Source organism: Podarcis erhardii, assembly GCF_964252035.2.
Source record: "Podarcis erhardii genome assembly, chromosome: 2".
NCBI classification, from domain to species: Eukaryota; Metazoa; Chordata; class Lepidosauria; order Squamata; family Lacertidae; genus Podarcis; species Podarcis erhardii.
Window position 1 is genome coordinate 73,106,368 of NC_138498.1, and position 21,594 is coordinate 73,127,961.

The following is a 21,594-nucleotide window of genomic DNA, read 5'->3' on the forward strand; positions in this document are numbered from 1 at the left end:
TATCTTAACAGCCTGAGAAAAGCCTGGTGCTTCAAAAATAATTAAGTTAAGGCACCAGGTAAGAGGCTCTCATTACTACTAGTCTTACCTCATTTGGTGGTGTGACCCTAAGGAAGGTATCCAAGATAGATCACAGCACACAGGCAGGTTGGTGGGGTCATATAGTGTTGGCAACCTGTGTCCATGTTGTGTGGAGTTTTGGAAGAAAAGCACCATCTCTTTGAATCATGTACAGAAATTAACCATGAGCCAGTGCTGGTCTTTAAGCAACAGCATGCCCTTCACATGGCCCGTTAGCAACCTTGTGGCTCTATTTTGCAATAGCTTGGTAATACTTAAGCCACAGGAGTAACTCCCAGGAATTAGTTCTCCCTTTGAAATTTAAGTGGCTTGAGGGACGCAGGTGGCGCTGTGGGTTAAACCACAGAGCCTAGGACTTGCCGATCAGAAGGTCGGCGGTTCGAATCCCCGCAACGGGGTGAGCTCCCGTTGTTCGGTCCCTGCTCCTGCCAACCTAGCAGTTCGAAAGCACATCAAAGTGCAAGTAGATAAATAGGTACCGCTCTGGTGGGAAGGTAAACGGCGTTTCCGTGCGCTGCTCTGGTTCACCAGAAGCGGCTTAGTCATGCTAGCCACATGACCCGGAAGCTGTATGCCGGCTCCCTCGGCCAATAAAGCGAGATGAGCGCCGCAACCCCAGAGTCGGTCACGACTGGACCCAATGGTCAGGGGTCCCTTTACCGTTACTTGAAATTTAAGTGGCTTGAGAGATTGTTTGCAAAGGAAAATAGACTAGCATTTTTTGGGCACACCTCATGTGAATATGTGCCAAATTCAGCATTACAATTTAGAGTTGTACAGTTAATACTTGCAGAAGAATGGTACTTGGCCTAGAAAACCTGGGTGTGCGATAGCTCAAGACATTACAACTTGCCTGCCTACTGGCAGGTCAATCTAGAGACAACTTATTTTACCATTTAGCTGAAATGGAAAAATCCTTCTGATTTCCAATGTTTAAAACAGAGGTGGGGAACCTCTAGCCCATGAGCCAAATTTGGCCTGGCAGAGGTCCCAATTTCATTTTCCCAAACAATGGCCACTTGCCCCACATCTGATGTGATGTCAAGTGTGGGGCAGGTAGAGATGCAGCTGATCCCTGCAGAACAGCTGCATTGATTGAGTGACTAAGTTCCCATGGGAAACTTGACTGCACAGCAAATTCCTGCAGAAAGCAGCTTTGCCAGGTGTATGTTTGGCACTGGCAAGCACAGGGCTGGCAAAACCCTTGCACTGCAGTTCCCAATGCCTGACATCCTAACATTTTAAAAACAATGTGTGATGGACTTTGACAGGTGGGTGGGACCTCCTGCATACCAATCATTTGGTGCTATAATGACTTCAAGTGATTTACAGATGGGTTGTTCTGCCCAGGGGAGTAGGGAGTGATAGGAATCTGGGCCAAAAAGGTTTCCCACCCCTGGATTTAAACCATGAACTTTCAGCTCCAAGCATCCCATTCTCTGTAGGCAGGTAGTTGTAGCCCAGGCACTTTTAGCTGGCTCTTTCCATTAATTTTCTTACTCCTAAAGCAATGTCACATACCACTATGCCATATTCACAGGTGTGGTGAAACGAAGTCCATTTCTGTGCCATATAAAACTAGTGAGCACTGTGAATTACAGAATAATGTATTGCCACTTGGTTCACACAATGCATGGCTTGCAAAACAACAATGTACCCTCTAAATCTAGATGTGTTCAAAGTACAGGGCAGATATTCCACGTGCTAGAATCATTGGCACTATAAATTTTTTCTGTCAATTTAATTTTGCTTTGTTTTGTTTTTATCCATGCCTTTTATATGGCTTCCATAGCTATTACAGGTAGTATATTACAGAGTAGTAGAGGAGAAGTGCTTGCAGTCTTCTCTGTTTCAACTGCTCTTCTTTGCCTGCCAAGGCAAACTACCAACTGCCTTTGGAAAGGATACCAGAAAGGTGAGTAAGAAAGGTGAAATGAAGTCTGCCCCTGCTTCAGCTGGAGTCATCCACTACTAGGTGCCCTGTGGGAAGGATCCTTATGGCTTGGTATTTGTTAATTTTGATTACTGTGTGCGAGTGTTAATATGCATTGATGGTACTTGTAAATAATTTTGGAAGGATTTGTATCCTGAAAAGTGTAATATAAATAATTGTAACAAGTAAGAGAGATGGGGTGCCTCCTTTCCCAAGCAGAATCAAGAACAGAATCTGCGCCATGCTACAAGTGTGCCTCACAACACAATCTGTATGAATTACTTCTTCAAGAGTCCTGGGGAGATACTCTACTTACATGGTTGAAATCATCTGCCTAGTCAGCACACTCATTTATGTAGTATTCATATTTTACAAGCATTTTAAAAGCTTCTAACCCATCCCCACAATCCACTTTATGGCTGGAGAACCAAGGTCAAGAGTTACTTTCTTCAGAGTTTTCCAAGACCAGAGCTTTCCAAACTATGTGTCACACAAATGCACTCCATGCTCCTCCCAGGGTTGGTACCCTTTATCTTTACCTTGCTAGTAAAACTGAATTACTGTGTCACGAAATTATGGATGTCTAAAAAGTGTGTTACCAACATGAAAGGTTTGAAAAGCTCTGCTATAGATGAATCCTTCAGAGCTAAATTGCTTATCATATCCCTTCAACAAGGAGTTGCCATACTAGCTATATAGAAAGATTTGCAGCATATTCAGCTTAAGGGCAACATGCTATTCCCTCTGTTATTGTGATCCTGCTTAACAGACCCTAGAAAACTTCCATATTAGCTTTTTCTGACATAAAAAAGGTAAAGGACCCCTGACAGTTAAGACGACTCTGGGGTTGGGGCGCTCATCTTGCTTTACAGGCCGAGGGAGCCAGCGTTTGTCCGGAGACAGTTTTTCTGGGTCATGTGGCCAGCATGACTAAGCCGCTTCTGGCGAACCAGAGCAGCGCACGAAAATGCCGTTTACCTTCCTGCCAGAGCAGTACCTATTTATCTACTTGCACTTTTGGCGTGCTTTAGAACTGCTAGGTTGACATAAGGTGGCATCAAGAGGATAGAACAGATTAAATAGAACTACTAATTATCCTAAGCCCTCTACATGTTCTTGCATTCTCCCAATCAACTCTTCCACTGTCTTATACCAACTGCTACATCCCACAGCAGCAGAAAAAACATTTACATTCACACTAAGTCCCAAGGAATAAAATTGGGATTTTATTTATTTTATATTTACCAGGGAATGGGACATAGCCAGTAAATTATTTAATCTAGTTTCCTCTCCAACAAGTAGATGTTTCATAGGAAGTAAACAATGCCACCCTCTTCTTGCTGCTCATCAGTTAACTAGGCACAAGATTACAGAAGCAGTGAGTTCTACAGAAAAAAAATCTGTCTAAACCTGCCATGCACCACTCTACAGGAGCTTACATGCAAACTGACAAATCCAGCAAAGCCTGGATTGTGGGAAGCTGGGTGTATTGGGGTGGGGAACATTTCCTATGGATAAAGTTTTGACCCAAGGAACAAAATGGGAAGTTGCTGTATCCTGTGGAAAAGAGCAAGAGGAAATCTGCAAGGGTGGAACAAACAAAGGGGAAGATGGCTCTAGATAGGATGGGAAGGGCAGCTCCTGCTCCCCCAACACACACAAGGTAAACAAGTCAAGTTTGGGACACAGGCATCCTGTTTACAAGACAAAGAGCCATCTCTAGGACTCAATCCTATTATACAATTTAGAGTATACAATTTTTTTGATGTCTCCTGCCAACCTAGCAGTTCGAAAGCACGTCAACGTGCAAGTAGATAAATAGGTACCGCTCTGGCGGGAAGGTACACAGTGTTTTCGTGCACTGCTCTGGTTCGCCAGAAGCGGCTTGCTCATGCTGGCCACATGACCTGGAAGCTGTACGCCAGCTCCCTCGGCTAATAAAGCGAGATGAGCGCCGCAATCCCAGAGTCGGCCACGACTGGACCTAATGGTCAGGGGTTACCCTTTACCTTACTAATGATGTGCAAATGCCATAAATCACAGCTGGGATACTGTAACTGAAGCAATCCAGAATTAACTACCTCAGGGTTGCTTAACAATCATTATATTATATATAAACATGAGCCAACACTGTCTAATGGGCAGTGTTACCTCAGACCTAGTGTGCTCAGGCACAGATACCAAGAACAGACAAACTAAGGTCCGGGGGCCGGATCTGGCCCAATCTCCTTCTAAATCTGACCCACGGACAGTCCAGGAATCAGTGTGTTTTTACAAGAGTAGAATGTGCCCTTTTATTTAAAATGCATCTCTGGGTTATTTGTGGGGCATAGAAATTCATTCATTCCCCTCCCCCCCAAAAATATAGTTCGGCCCCCCCACAAGGTCTGAGGGACAGTGGACTGGCCCCCTGCTGGAAAAGTTTGCTGACCCCTGCACTATATGGTTTGTGACCTGTGGGCACCTTAAATACCACTTAATATTAAAATGTGCCCATGCACTGAAGTCTATATGGGTGCTCTTCTCTCTAAAGTTAAGAGAGATGATAACCAAAGAGAAGGTATTCTCAGCTATTGCACCACTATCTTTGGAATGTTATCCCCAGAGAAGCTGTCCCACATATTCTTGTGAGAATAAATTAAGTAAGGATTATAAAATTTAAAAGCACCAAAGATATAATAGGATGATCCTATCACAAAGAAATTGGGCCCTTTGTATAGCCTAACTGCAATTGTATTTTCAAAAACATATGCTCTTGCTGCAGTAAGTGGTGAGCAATGCTGAAATTAAAGTCGTAATTTAAAATTAATTTCAAGTCTGTAGCCATTAATGGTACTTGTGAGCCTACTGACAATGCAATTTTTTTAAATCCTAGAAGCCTCAGAAGTCTATTGTCTAGAATTTTTCTGGAACTAATTATTAACTTTTATGAATATAAAAGATATATAAGTATTGAGAGTTCTCCTGCTGCACTCTGCTTGGTACAATGACTCATTAGATAAGATTTGCTACCACCTGCATACTTCCGTTTAAGATTAGACCCTTTCCAAAACACATGATTTAGAAAGACACTAATTCATGGACTTGATTGTGCCATATGTTAAAGCAGCTGAATAGCTTACTTTATGAAGAATGAAGAAAGGCAGACTTTGCTATCATCATTATCAGTTCTGACCTCAGGAGTGCTCTCATATGAGTAAAGAAAAAACCATAACCTCAGAAGTTAATTAACAGAACATAAACCCCCAAGTGTGAGTGATGCAGGACTGCTAGGTTGTGCCATTCTTTGCTGAAACAGGGGGCACAGCATGAAGACGAAATGCCCTGCAAAGACTGAACCCTCTGAGTCCCTACACACTAACACTAGAAACGTTAGCTCAGGACAGCTGCTGGATTCCAGTCCAATATGGACTCTTAGCTGCATTGCTGTGGCCAGGGTTGTTTTGTTTTTGCTGTGCTTTTCTTAGAGCAGTTTTGTGGCATATGTGGCTTTTATGTAAAGAAAAACCAACAGCGAAGATGGCCTGTGCACTCAGTGACTCAGTCCACATGTGAACAGGAAAGGAAGGGAGCCACAGAGAAGAGACAAAACCTCAAGTAAAAGAAAGGGGGGGGGAGACTTGTATTGGTCAAGGGATTTAAGGTTTAGAACTAAAGGATGACTGCTATTCTCAACACTTCTCTAGTGTCCTCATGGTTCAACAGATTTCCATAAAAAGTGCCAGCAACATAAAACCCATGCCAATTCCAGGGTTCTGCCCCTGTTGATACCAGTGTTGAGCAAAGAATCATGGGGCTTAATTCCTACTGAAATAAGCAGCATAAGAAGACGCCTGTTGGGTCATACCAAATGTCTATCTAGAAGACTAGCATAAGCTACAGTCAGCATGCCACTTTTTATTTGTCCAACTCCCTGGTAGTCTCTCCTCCCTTCCCCGCATATATAAATGAACATGGGCATTACCTGGTGTCCCAGGAGAACATGAAGACAGACACAGCATAAGCCATCAGCAGACCACTTGGGAACAAGAAAAAAAATAGTTTACTCTTTCACTGGAGGGGGGGGGCGGAGAGAGGGAGGGAGAGAGAGAGAGAGAGAGAGAGAGAGAGAGAGAGAGAGAATTGTTTACATACTGAGATCTTTAAAGTTATTGGATCTCAGCAAAAGTTAACTCTGTATTAGTCACAACCCTTGGCTAAAAAACATTTCCAGTTGTGCATTCATCCCATGTCAAGCTGCACTTTTGGGACTCACTGAAGGGTTTCTAAACTCATCTTGTCTATCCTGTGGAGGTCAGAAAGATACATATATTCTCCCTGGACCTGAGTGGAAACTCACTGGTGGAACTTTACAATACTGTACCAAACTTCACACCAAGGCTATGGAAGGGTAAAGGGCCTTCAATCCCCATTAGACCTTGCAAACCACATCATGCTTAACACATATTAATGGGTTTGTAGTTGCTAATTTCACATCACAGGTCTGAGGGGTTTTTAGATCAGTATCTTGGATCATTTGCCAACTCCCACATGCCTTTCCATTCCTCCCTCCTACCATTCTCTTCACATGATGCAGACTAACTGTATTTCAACCCTGCTTTATCATACTTAATCAGAGGTGACTAACATTTTCTAATCAACAATGCATCCCAAGATGCCTACTGCTTCTACTTTGTCTTCATCATCTGTTGGTCATGCTCATGAAAACCTCAAGAAGAAGAGCTTATTTAACTGTTGATCACACTGACTCCTTTCTCACCGTCCAAGTAAATTAAGAAAATTCCACTCAGACCTAAGACAGAATGAAAACAGCACCTCATCTACAAAAGAGCACTTTATATTTGGGCTCTACAACCCTCTATGTAAGGCTCAGTAGTTGTCACCCTGCAGACAACAAGCCCAGACTCTTTGGATGCAACTTGCACCTAGGTGTCCACCCCCACACTTGCTTTGAATCCTCAGGCAGGCTCAGCTGCTCCTGGTTACACAATAATAACTAGGCTGCCTTTTTTCTTGGCATACTGGCAACTGGGAAGGAGCATCTGGTAGCATGAAGGCAAGGCTAGAAAGAGAAAATGCTTTGAAGGAACTGCTTTTTCTGCAACACCCCTCCTCCATACTAATCAAAGAGAGCCACTCTTAATATGGTGCCAGTCTGCATCTTCATAGTGCTAATGTCTTTAAGGGAAATTTAACAAGAGCACTCACTTCTTTGTTAGGCAGTCATATGCATACACTTCATCCTATCAGAGACTTGTCTAAAGGCTAAGTGCATTTCAACATCACAAAATTGCTTGTATCTTTTTATAAAAAGCAAGATATCAAGCTACTAGAATTAGCTTTAAGGAATTAAGGACTGGTTCTTCTGGTTCTGGGATCTCTCTTATTTAGATCTCTGGACAATGCTCTTTGCCAGATGAAACAAGCAGGTTCCCATTTCAGATATTGTCCCAAACAACTTATTGGCACTGATTTGATAAAAGCTACATTTCAGTTCCCCACATGCACTGCCAGTACCAAGGTCAAGGTTTTTTGCATGATTCCTTGCTTAAGCTGGGATGCTTAGTCTAAAATGTATGAGACACCACATATTTTGATCCAAACACTCAAGAGAATAAGAAAGCAGCTCCAAAAGCGGCTCCCTTATAGACCAAAGCTAGAGGAATCATTTTTGTTACTTTCATTTGGTGGCCGCACATAAAGGATATCATCATTGCAAGCAAAGCTCATCATACTCAAACCCACATGAGTGAAAAGTTTATGACCAATTGGCTATGTTGGTCTTTGCAGTGATACACACACTAGGGCTTGGCCCATGTAAAATTAAAACGGATGATAGTTATTTCCGCTGTCTTGTCATCGCATTGTAGCACCATGTGGTAATCTCATCTTGTCCCCAAGTGACCACTCATGCATTATTCTCAAACAAAGCTTGTTAAACTGCCATGAAGCCGGATGTAGACCCCTTTTAAGACATAATCCCACACCTGTCATTACTATTAGTCCTCCTCCCAAAAGGACTCTTTTCCCATGATATCTGGAGCAACCACATTAAAGAGAAGAACAATTTTGCTAGCATGGAATGGCAAAAAACTCAAACTCACCCCTTTTCAATTTATTGTCATACACATGCTAATATGGTGGAAAATACAAGTAGTCAGAAAAAGAGAGAAACAATACACTCATCCAGGCAGGACAAACTGCATAGTACCATCAAAGGCAGTGCCAACCTACACCTCTGTGTATTCATGTTGCTCTCATCCCATACTGTACTTAAGAGAGCCAGTGCCCTCTCAGTGAAGCTCTGCCTACATCAACACTCTACATAAGCACTTTCTCCTTTCCTTGCTCAAAAGTAAGTTTGTGCTCAGGTTTGGAGCCCCACCCTACAAATAACACAATTGTGCTCCCTGCTGTTCACCGCAATCCCTGGACCCATAAACCAGCTACCTACCCAAATGCTACTGCATGCAACCTAAATCGTCCCCCCTCCCCCAACTGTCCTGTACTCTCGACTATGTCTTTGGCTCCTAAACAGTGAACAGACATAACTGGTTCCGTTTTCGAGCTAACTTCAGGGAGACAGAAAAATGAAGGGATTTCTCCTGCTCGGTTCCTCCCAACCCTCCAGCCTGCTCTCCAGGGAAGTTCCAAACAGAAACTCATTCTCACTGTTATTAACCGCAGCTGGTTTCGCGTTTGACCGAAGGTACCTTCCACCCGCTTTCGGTTTATGGAAAACCTAATGTGTGTGTTTTTTGGGGGGGGGGCGAGACAGAGACATAAGTGGGCTGGTCGGAAATACTATGCCTTCCTTCCTTCCTTCCTCTCCCCGCGCCAACCCCTATGGATTTGGGAGCTTGGGAAGGAGATTCTAACACCGCGTGGGCTTCCATCCCATCCACACAGCGAGATGTAAGCGCCGCGCATTTTGCATTAGAGCCGCCTGGAGACTGACCCGGCGGGGGGGGTTGCCTCACCTTCTTCTCCTTGTGGGGCTTTCGGATGAAGGAGGTTCGGGCTGTGAAGTACTGCTCTAGCTCGGAGTCCGAGTCCTCTTGGCTGCAGTAGCCGCTGCTAGTGGTGCTGCTCCAGGTCATCTCGAAGGACGGGGTGGTGGCTGCCGCGTCACCCTCGCCCATGCCCAGCTTAGGCTTCTCCTCCACTTCCTCTCGCTCCCTTTGCTTCTTTCACGAGAAGACCCGAAGATCCCCGCCCCGCCGCCGCCACACACCAGCGGACCAAACAAACCCAAGCCGTCTGCGTGCCCAGAAACCCGGCAGAGCTGGGGAGGAGCTGCGCGGCTTCTCTCCGTACAAACTGCCTCCTGACGGGAGGAGGGAACGATAATAAACGCCTAGAAAGGGCAGCCCGCGTCCGTTGGTCGCCTGCGAACCCCTCTTTCAAGCACTGAAGCCACGCCGGCCGAGAGCCGCCTCATGGAAGTTCCCCGCCTTCTGCCGGGCGAGGGCTGCTCGAGTGGCAACAGACTCCCGAGCTCCCTTTGGAGGCGGAGACGCCTCCTCTCCCTCCCTCCCTCCCTCCCTCTCCTGGCAGCCGTTGGGATTGAAACGTATACAGCCCCCGCACGCGCGCGCCTCATTGGACGGAGGCAGGGGAGGCTGACGTGGGAGAAGCCCCCCTTCCCGTCGCGGGCGAAAAGCTCGGCCCCGCCCTTTCCCTCTTCTGCGGGAGCGGCCCGCGCAGTGATTTCATCCCCAAGCCAGCCACGCGGGAAGTGGAGTCACGCTTACTGGCTCTCCTCTCCCCGCGCCTTTCAAGTCCTCCCGGAATAGCAACACCCTAGAGCCGCCCTCAACTTAACCTTACGCAGCCCCCCCCCCCAAGCCAAAAAAAGAGAAAAGTTTCAAGGGTTGCGGTATGCATTCCCGGCATTCCCTTCCAAGTATACTGTATATATTGTCTGGGATAGGCAGGTTTGTTCGGCTGTATTTGTAAACCTACTCAGACGTAGGTCTCGCAGAAACATTTTAATAATTGGGTGGTTCATTTAAAAGGCAAAAACGCAGTTTCCCGTTTGGTTGGGTTGCTCCACTTTTCGGGGGGGGGGGCAGGGGCAGGGATGAGCAGCTGCTAGAAATTCTGCATGTAAGCCTCACACAGATCTCTAGATTTGGAAGAATAAAACTTACTGGATTTCTGCCTTGTGGGTACAGAAATTTGCCACAGTAAGAGACGACTGTCACAAAGACTTTGGAGTGAAGTGTTCCTATTAGTTCTAGACAGGACTAGAACTAAAATGACAATTATAAAGACTACAGTGACTACCTATCTTATTTCAAAGGCATGGGTAAATAAAAAGGTCTTCAAATTCCACCGGAAAATGGCCAGGGAAGAGGACTGTCTGATCTCCCCCAGCAGGGAGTCCCAGAGATAGGGTGCTTTACAGAGAAAGTCCTCTCTGACATTGGACTTCCATGCTACCTTCACAGCATATGAGAATGACCTCTCCTCTGATTGTAAACTGCATGTTGGGATTATCTAAAGAAAGGTATTCCTTCAAGGATTTATGACGGGTACAACAATATCTGGAGGGCCACAGATTCTCCACCTCAAGACACAGAGAAAGGCAGAAATTCAATCACATGTTCCTTATACTAGCCAGATTAGAAATATTCTAAATTTCCCAGAGCCACGTGTACAAACATCACTACAGTCACATGTAGAGAACATATCTGTTATGTACAGAATTCTAAAAAACAAAGTACAAGCCTATGGCCTCCACCTAGGAACTTTCTCAGATCATTTTCACTACGGAAGAGCTCTCAGGTTGATGGGGCACTGCCTCATAACATTTAGTACATGAGTTAATCTAGTCTTGTTTAACTTTATTTTTGATCCTTTAATCTTTGTTGCTTAAAGTATTTAGTTCTGTAAGTGGTAATCTCTCACCACCCCTTTGTTGCTCTAGACCTAAACAGATAGCATGAATAGCACACCTCCAGGCATTTCTGGTTATAACAGATAAGTGAGGGAGGGAAATCTCATAACAATATATGTTAAGACACCTTTACCAAATTACAAGAAAGAAGATTCTGACTAAACATCAGGGAGAACTTTCTGATGGTAAGAGCTGTTCAACAGTGGAAGATGGTGGATTCTCCTTCATTGGAGGTTATTAAGCAGAGGCTGGATGGCCATCTGTCATGCATGCTTTAGTTGAGATTCATGCATTGCAAGGAGTTGGACTAGATGAATCTCAAGGTTTGTATTAAGAGGTCAACGAGATGGAAGAACATTGAAGAGATGACACTTTTAGCCAAAAATCAGGGATTCCTCCCCCACCCAATTCCCTTGTACGTGCATGTCTGTCTGTTTCTGTCTGTCCTGGGAATAGTTTGCAAAAGCTGTTGCTAAGCAATGTAGTTCCATGACAGAAGTGTTTAGTCCAGCACGTGGCAAAATGTTAATTGGCAACGAGCAATGCCAGCTGGGCTGATGGCCTTGCATCTCTAAGTACCTGCCCTTTCAGCCCTCCCTGCCCCTGGGACATGATAGCAGCATCTAGCCCCAGCTGCAGCAAGCAGCTCTGCCAATAACAGGATGGAATTGGATCTGTCAGAACCATGATGAAATCTGTGGACCCCTCCCTTCTGCTAAATCTTGTCTTGTTTTGAAAATGCAAGCTGATTGCTGCATTTATCGAGAGGTACCAATGGCTTCCCACATATGGCAGCATCAAAATTCTCTTAAGCAGATAAGACAGCCAGGGATAAACCCTCCATAATTTATAATATGCCTAGTGCAATGCTAAATATGAGTGAAGATAAGAGAAAACCTAGCCATGTGAAGGAACAGAAGTGATTAGTGTAGGGAGCTCCTGAACATCTTAGGATTTTCACACTTGTATATTGCATCAAAAATCCACTCTGTGTCTCTTCCTGCCTCATTACAGGCAGATGCAATCTGAAGGGTAATCTGCAACATGTTTACTTACCAATTGAAAACCATCAAAAAGTACACCTGATTTTAATAAGCTTGTCTGCAAACACTATCCTTTCAGACATATTCCTATATACATTTTGGGGAGCACCAGACAAATATCGCACCAAGTCTGGCAAATCTATGAGTCCCAAGAACAAAAGGTATTAACAGAACACAGGTGGGGAACTTCAGGCCCAGGGGCCAAATACAGGACCCTTGGAAATCTCACATGGCCACATACCCTCCACAGGCCACGCCCTTCACTGGCACTGCTCTGCATCCTCCTTGAGTGCTTTTGCTAGGCTGGAATGTGTCCTTGCAGTGTGATAATGCATCTTGCTTGTCTGGATGGAGAGGGGTGGGCCCGTGCCTGAATTTTGCATGGCTGGAATGTAGCCTACTGTACAATGGAGAAGTCACATTTATTGCCCCACTAACTTCTTGCTGCTAAGCCCTGTCTACCAGCGGTGCACCCTGGGAAGCTGCACAGGAGGGAATGCAGCTCTTGAGCCAAAAGAAGTTCCTCACCCACTATAAAAAGAAAGGAAGTATAGTTTGTAGTTCTGGCTATTCCAGCCTCAAAATGACATCTAGCATGTTAATTTGGCACAAAAGTTACAAATGAACATAAAAATCGCCTTGCCAAGTCAGTAAATAGTGTCTCTCCTACCCCAAAGCCATGGTTCATAGTACCAAGGCCAGCCAAGTTATTCTCGAACTTCTCCATCTCTCCAACAGTAAATAATACATACATACATACATACATACATACATACATACATACATACACACACACACAACAGTTTGCTGCTCTTTCATGACACCCCATATCAGCTGCCTATGACAGTCACCTCATCATGCCTAATGGTTGGGCTGGCACAACTTGCAGCATTTGTGTGAGCATTCAAGTTCTTGTAAAGGAGTGTTTCCGGCTATTCCAGATGCATTTTCTTCAGTGCAAAGAAGCATTTTGCATTTTTACAGCCCCGTGTATGATAGGGTTGCAATTTTCCAAAGACAAAAAATCCGGATGCCCCCCCCACATTCGGGGGACCCCCCACCATCCCACATATCCATTGCTCACCCCCTCCCTGCCGCTGACCCCTTCCTTGTCCCCCTGCTCGCCCCCTCCTTCCATCCCCTCTCTTACCTTCACTGTCTTTGGCCTCCTGCTCTCTTTTCAGGCTAGGCACTCCTCCTGGAAAGCCAGGCAGGCCTTCCCCAGGCTGTGGCTGGCCTCCACTGCCTCTGAAGAAGTGGTGCAGGCCCTTCAGTGGCTCTGTGGCCGCGGGGCCTGCAGGGGCTCCAGCCTGGAGGCCGCTGAGGGAAGGAGGAGAGACGTACACATGGCCGCCAAAAGTAACAGCGCCATGGCTGCCCCTTCCTTTTGTGACAGCACCGCTGCTCAGCCAGTGCCCTCAGCACACCAAAAACAAAAAACACAACCCCATTAAAAAAATAAATAAATTAAAAAATCCTCCTGGACAGTGATCTCACCCTTGAAATCCCAGCCATTTCCTGGAAATTCCGGACATATGGCAACCCTAGTATATGACTCAGAACTATTTTCTTACCACATTGGTGTCTTTTTCTACTGTCTGCTCGTTGCCTTCATTCTGTTCACTGTCTTCATATCTGGGGCCACTGCAGTCTAGCCGGATAAGGGTGCGGCATCGGTAATGACAGATGAACTTACAGTCTAAGGAAAATAAAAAGAAGACAATCCATAAGGCAAGGGGGGACAAAGCTCAGGAAGAAAAGGAACCCACAGGTTTAGTCTGCACAAGGAAACGCACCACATGTCAGATCTCTGGGGGAGAGCAAATAGGCTATTGCTGCACATCACACAACTTTGCAGGTATGATTAAGCAGGAAGGGGTGGGAGGAGATGGTACTCAAATCTCAGTAGCAATATGTCAATTAGGTTTCAAACTGCTCAGGACCTCCTTTTTCCTAATTCTCAAGAAAAGGCTTACTGTAAGCACTGAAATATATTGTGAGATAGGCTAGTACAGTCATACCTCATGTTATGTTTGCTTCAGGTTGAGCGTTTTCAGGTTGTGTCCCGCAGTGACCTGGGAGTACCAGAAAGGGTTACTTCCGGGTTTCGCCGCTCACGCATGCACAGATGCGCAAAATGACGTCACACACATGCGCAGAAGCAGTGAATCGCAACCCGCACACGTGCAGACATGGGTTGCGTTCTGCTCATGTTGCGAACAGGCCTCCGGAACGGATCCCATTCGCAACCAGAGGTACCACTGTACAGTGGTACCTCAGGTTACAGGCGCTTCAGGTTACAGACGTTTCAGGTTACAGACTCCGCTAACCCAGAAATAGTACCTCGAGTTAAGAACTTTGCTTCAGGATAAAAACAGAAATCGTGCAGTGGCAGCAGCGCAACAGCAGCGGGAGGCCCCATTAGCTAAAGTGGTACCTCAGGTTAAGAATGGTTTCAGGTTAAGAACAGACCTCCAGAACGAATTAAGTTCTTAACCTGAGGTACCACTGTACTTCATATGCCAAACGTAATCCGTTCTGGAAGACCGTTCGATTTCCGAAACATTTGACAACCGAAGAGCAAAGAGTGGTCTGCAAAGTCAATGGAGAAAATTGGGGGGGGGGGAACTCAGCAGAAGCTGTTCGATTTCTGAGGCGCGTTCAAAAACTGAAATGTTTGGCTTCCGAGATGCTCGAAAACCGAGGTACCACTGTATTTAAAGCAGACTTCTTTCTTGCCTTTCTTCTCCCCTCACCCTACAAAAGGGAAGCTTATCTAACCTTTGCCTGATCACACCAGAATCATGGTCAACACTTCATTTTTACTATCTCTAGAAGCTTCATTTTAAACTTCTCTGTCTTTTGCGCTTAATATGCAATGCTGGCCTCTCATCTCCAGAGCATTGTTTTAATGCATAGCCATTGTAGCCTCTTGGCAGAAAGACAGACCAGAAAATTACCCCTCCCCTCCCCACTCTCTTCAAAGGAAGAGACATGAAAGAGCCTCTGTCCCAAGGCATCACCTTTCCCTGGCAGCCACTCTGCCGCCTGCCAGGATAAAGGCCTCATTTTAAGAGGCAGCCTGCACTGATTATTTTCTGCTTGGATGGACTGAATCTGCTGCATAGGATATGTGCTCACGTGAGAGGAATGCTTAATGCCACTCACATAGTGTTGAGGCACAATGTCACCCTCAGCATTGGGAATGCCCTGCTCCCCTAGGCCTCAGACAATCTGGATGGCCTTGTACTGGGCAAAACAGAAAGATAACAGAACAGCCACACAAATGGCCTTCTCCAAGTCCCCCTTTTTCTTGTGGCCTCATCAGGCAACACAAGTAAAAAATGGTAGGAGGATTAGGGGTTTTATATATGCTTTCTAAGTATGCTGCCTAAAAAAAAAAGGAAGTAAAAAAGATGCCAGCACACACATTTGTAAGATGTCTTCAGTTATAACATGGAAAGACCAACACACTTTTAAGAGAAGATACATGTTCAGCAACACTATGGAAACAGACTAGGAAAAAATATGGCAGAAATTTCTGGAAATCAAACAAAGCATGCTCATATATTTATTGTGGGAATGCATGTCCTCAGAAATATTTCCAGTCTTTGCCTGGGGACTTAAAAAAAAAACCTGATTTCTCTATGTTGTAATAAGATACAGCATTGTAAATGCTAAACCCTTCTGTATCTGCAATTTAAGCAGGACTTGATTAATCATTATGCTATGTGTAGATTGGAGCCTTTTGTCTGCTGCAATTATCAGATGTCGTTTTCATGCAGAAACAGCACAGCTTTTACTAAACAGCTGAGAACCATCCAGATTTCATTGCTGCAGCAAGCACCTTTTGTTACAGAGGAACTGTGCTTTCCAAGCATTCAAACACTCAATCAAGTTGCTGGAGAAATGCAATTATTTCTCTAGAAAGAACGCAGAACACCTCTAGAGTCCAGACAACTGGTTTATTGAGCAATCTTCCTGATTTTCTTATTACACAAAGCTCACATGGAGGTCAAATTAGTATATCTGGTCTTTATTGAACATTCATTCTGATTTGTTTGCAGGGCAGTTGTACAACAAGCATTCATCCCGATCTGCTTGTGGGTGTTTATACATCTTCCCATTAATTATTAACCCAATCCACACTTTTCAATCCCATCACTTTCCAAACTGCAAAAAGCCATTCTTTTTCCGACTGGATTTGCTCTAATAGGGCAGGGTTGGGGAATTATTGGCCCTCCAGAAGTTGCTGAACTACAACCCCCAAGAGCCCTAGCAAGCATGACTAAGGGTCAGGGATGATGGCAGTTGAGTAATTTAGTACTGTATGTAGGCAAATCACTCTGGAGTCCATTACTCTCTCCAGAGTCTATAGCCAACCATCATACACTCATTTTTAGACTGACTCTGTCAGCTGTTGAATACATAAGCCTGTTTAACTACCTCAGTATATGTAATGCTGCTTTTATCTGTGGAGCAGTAACTGGGCAGATTTACCCTTTGATGAATCACTAAAATGGCAGAGAACAAGAGCTGGAAAATAACTGGCTCCACCTAAAAATCATAAAGATTAGTGAATGAATATCTTTCTCACCTACATATTTTGCAAAACCCAGCTTTATTTTCCACAATTTATGGCAGCACATATTCTTATTGCACAACAGTAAACTCTTAGGTTTTATACATTCTGCCCACTGAAAATAGAATCGTGGTTATGTTTTGGCTCTCAGATAGTGAAGAAAATAATGAAAAGTGAAAGCAATCTGTGTCTTCAAGTCTCTTAGGCCAGAAGGCAATTATAATTTAATGAGTTTAGACCAAGCATGACTTTAGGGCCTTGACCCAAAGTATCAGCATCAAGCAGCGGGCCTGCCACTAGCCACAAACATCGCAGGGCTGAGGACAGAGAAGAAGAACAAGACAAAACCACAGAGAAATGGTAATTCTATCTCAGGGTTCTAGCAGTTGCCAATTGTCTTGCACCAGTGCAAGTACTGAGCAGCAGAAAGCAGTGCTTTTACAGGCATGTATAAGAGTTGCCACCATGATTTTTCAATTTTTAATTTTTTTAAAATGAAGCTCCTCAGCAGGAGAAATGCCTTTAGCAATTTCATTATTCTAATACAGTACAGTAATGCCCAATTCCACACTGCAAACTGTTAGATTTATTTCTGATTTGTCTCTTTGCCTGTTCTTTTCGAGGGAAAATAACTTTTAAACACTCTGACACCCTCTAGTGACATCTGCTCTGCTTTTACAGGCATTAGGAGAATGCACTTCCATTAACCTATTTGTATCCCGTTCATTAAGGTGCACTATTTTATTCTGGATCAATTACTCTGGAATAATTTCTCTCAATACTGTAAATATCTTTAATTGTAATCAGTAATGGATTAGACTTAAAATGAAACACTAACACCAGAGTTCTAATTTATATGGGAGCAATTAATGCCAAACTGTTAATCCTACCTGAATTCTAGAATCAGAACTGCTCTTGACTGAAGGACTGCCTTATACAATTAGGATGTAGTACTCGAAAGTATTCCATGCCATTGCTATTTTTGTATGAATTTGGCTCTAGCCCTCTGCATCTCAAATCAATTGTTGTTTTTAACAAAAGCAATCAAAGTGAGCAAAGGTGCAAGAAAAAATTAAGTGCTCAAAGTGTAACAATTCTGTTTTTAGTTCCAATTTATATGACATTTTGTAGGATGCAACAAGTTTGTTACAGGAGTTTTCCTTGCTAAGTCTACTAAACATTATTCAGCATTAACAGGGTGCTAGACGTTATACAAAACTGTTAGTCAACAGACAAACTTGCAGGATTAGTGTAAATTATGGGAGTACCAAATGTAAGGACACAAGGCAGAGGACGTGGTAGCAATTTGAGAAAGTGGCTGGAACAAACAAGGTAAAACAAATTTCTCAGGGTGTATGGCAGCCAGAGACAAAGATACAGACAAAGGTAGGCTCAGGGATACAAAGCCTGTTATGAGGCACAGTTAAGGAGCTCTTCGCAAATCACACCCACTGAGTTTAGAGCAGCCACATCCTTTCAGCTACAGTTGCTGAAAGGATGGGAACACTGAGGGTAGGCCAATCAAATTACTCTCAGCCATTCTTTGTGCTTGGTACAAACTAAGTCTGGAAGCAAGTCCCAGTCCTAAGAAGACTGCACATACGATACTGTTCCTGCTCAGAAGACTTATTATGTACAATAGATTAACAAGACAGAAGCTATGCCATCTTCCCCCCGCCCCCCCGGAACAAGCCTCTATGCCGGCAACAGCTGCTTATCAGGTAGAAATTCAACAGGGGCAGCCTTCCCAGCCCTTGATGCTCCACAAACGTGCACAAACTGTGGGCAGGAAGGGCTGAGTTTTTCACATAGGCTGTCACTAAAATAAGCAGCCACAAATCAGAATCATCTGGGTCCTGGCCTATCAGAACAAGAGAAATAAACAGCTGTTTTCCAGCATCCTGCAAGCACACACACAAATACAATATCTGTATGCATGCCCCAGTGAAAGGTGTAGCAGAGCTTTCCCTGGCTTTCAGTGACACACATGCAACTTTGGTGCACAATTCAGCACTGTTTTCGCACAATTATCCTTTTGGAAAATGGGGTTGGCAGGAATTCCAATCCATTGGAATAAAGGAAGCTGGTGAACCCAGCTGATTTCAAAGACCCAGTATTCTTTTTGACGTGGAGCATCCTTTTACATGCAGCATCAGTAGTCACCGCTTAGCAATAAATCAACTCTGACACTATAAGCCAGCAGAGGAACGGAATACACAGGCAATTGACAAGAACACCAAAGGTCTCCCAAGCACCCAGTAGCCTTCTCTCAGAATCCAACCCAACCAAACAGGACTTCACTGCTGGACTTAAAAATAGGGGATTTAAGTGAATAATATTGGATATGACCATGCCACACCTGCTTTCATGAACATACACAGACTCCCACATGCATTTTCTCAACATGGAATGATTCAGTGGCAGAGAGGAAGGAGAAACAGATACTGAGTCATCTCTGGCCCAAGGAAACCTCATTCAGTTAACCTAGTTTCCCTACATGTCCTCTGATAAACAATATGCAATAGCTTTAAGAAGATCCCCCAGGGTACTACTTGTTGATTGCCTAGGGCTAGGCCCCAGGACATTGGAGAAGTTTCTAAATTCACAGTTTCTTTTTTTAATTTTTTATTTATAAAATTTTCAAATATAACAATAAAAGAAAAACATTCTATTTGAATTATACATCCAATTCTAATCTTTCCACTTTCAGACTTCCTTCAGTCTATCTGGAAATTTTCATGTTTTCACAGTTATTCACATTTCTTGCATATGTATTGTTTTGGGTTTTTTTAACCAAATTAATCTTAACAATTATTATAAAACAATATTTCTTTCCATTATTATCACAGAGCTTCTTGAAAACCTACAAACGTTAGGTGAGGATTTGCTGAACAAACAATTTGAATTGGAATATAAGAGAGGTATGAGGAGGTCTGGAAAATAAGTCAGAAGAAAATAAGTGGAAACGCTATGTGTTTTTAAATTGTTTTTATTTTTGCATTTTTGTACTTTTGTATTTTTTTTTCTTTTTGTTTTACAATGTATTATTTTTGAAAACTTTAATAAATATCTTATATATAAAAAAAGAAAACCTACAAATGTTAATTGATCTTCTCATATATTTTTAATATACTCTGTAAATTTATTCCAGTCCTCGGTAAATCTCTGGTCTCGCCGGTTCCGAATTCTCCCTGTTAGCTTGTCTAATTCTGGGTATTCCATCAACTTCATTCTCCATTCTTCTTTCGTCGAGATTTCTTCCTGTTTCCATTTTTGTGCCACCAAAATTCTTGTTGCTGTTACTGCATATAAAAACAACTTCTCATCCTTCTTTTTTATGTCATTTCTTAGTATACCTAACAGAAAAGTTTCTGGTTTTTTTAACAAAGGTATATTTCAACATTTTTTTCCAATTCATTATAAATCATTTCCCAGAAACCTTTCATTTTTTTACATTCCCACCACATATGATAAAATGTTCCTTCTTTCTCCTGACATTTCCAACATTTATTACTCACTTTATACATCTTTCCAAGTTTTACTGGTGTAACATACCATCTATATAACATTTTCATAACATTTTCTTTTATTGTAGTACATGCAGTAAATTTCATTCCTTCTTTCCACAATCTTATCCAATCATCAAATTGAATATTATAACCTAAGTCTTTGGCCCACTGAATCATTGCAACTTTAACCTCTTCATCCTTAGTATGCCACTCAAGTAATAATTTATACATTTTTGATAAAGTTTTAACGTCATTATTCACAATTTCTTTTTGAAATCTAGATTTTTCATCTTGAAAACCTCTTTCCAACACCTCTTTTTTAAACATCGCATTCACTTGGAAGTAGTGTAACCAATCAAACACATATTCTTTAACTTCAACGTATGGCTTCAATTTCCATTTATTTCCTTCTTTTATAATTAAATTCTCATATGTAATCCAACTCCCTGTCATATTGATCTTCTTAACACTCATTACCTCCAATGGCAACAGCCAGAATGGAGTTTTATTTTTTTTTTATAAAAAAAATATTTATTAAGATTTTTAAATGCAAATGCAAATGCAAAAAAAATAAACAATATAACATGTATCATAACATAGTTTCATAGCTTCTTTGGACTCCCTCACGTCTCCCGCTCCCACTTACATCATTGTAGATTTTTACCAGCAATTTATCATCTTGTTTGCGTTCTTATGTCCCGCTCATTTAAATATAATCTAATAATTCTCCAAAAGATTTATATTTTCCTCAATCTCACTTATCATCCTAATTCCATCTAATTTAGTGGTGCTCAATTATTTATGATCTAGCATCCTTCTTAACATTCAACCAAATTACAGTATTTTTATAAATAAATCTTAAATTTCTTCCAGTCTTCTTCAACCTTCTCCTCTCCCAGGTCTCGGATTCTGCCGGTCATCTCAGCCAGTTCCATATAGTCTATCAGTTGCATCTGCCATTCTTCCAGTGTGGGTAGATCTTGAGTTTTCCAATGCTTAGCGATGAGTATCCTTGCTGCCGTTGTTGCATACAGGAAAAAAGTTCTGTCCTTCTTTATCACCCTCTGGTCGACAATACCCAGGAGGAAGGCCTCTGGTTTCTTAGGGAAGGTATACTTAAATACCTTTTTCAACTCATTATATATCATTTCCCAGAAAGCCTTCACTCTAGGGCACGTCCACCAGAGGTGAAAGAATGTTCCTTCATTTCCTTTACATTTCCAGCATTTGTTATCAGACAAATGGTATATTTTGGCAAGTTTAACTGGGGTCATGTACCATCTATATATCATTTTCATTACATTTTCCTTCAAAGCATTACATGCAGTGAAGTTCAACCCAGTGGTCCACAACCTTTCCCAGTCCTCAAACATGATATTATACCCAATATCCTGTGCCCACTTTATCATAGCCGATTTAACCATTTCATCTTGTGAAATGGAGTTTTAAACTCTAATAAATTTTTGTACCTATTCCATACTTCAATCAGCGGACCTCGGAAAATGTGATTTTCAAAACCTTTATGCACTCTTTTTTTCTCATAC

General features: G+C 42.9%; 1 protein-coding gene across 3 annotated transcripts in view; it reads right to left on the reverse strand.

Moving 5' to 3' along the window:
- The window catches only part of RASSF1 (Ras association domain family member 1), a 32,002-nt gene that overhangs the window by 7,797 nt on the left and 2,611 nt on the right, over positions 1–21,594 (reverse strand). For 2 of the 3 annotated variants that reach the window (XM_081850498.1, XM_081850500.1), the window contains exon 2: positions 13,534–13,658. In XM_081850498.1, the coding sequence (XP_081706624.1) occupies positions 13,534–13,658 (125 nt within the window). Of the gene's footprint in view, positions 1–8,994; positions 9,556–13,533; positions 13,659–21,594 lie in introns of those variants that run through there. The other variant, XM_081850499.1, reaches the window with a different exon arrangement.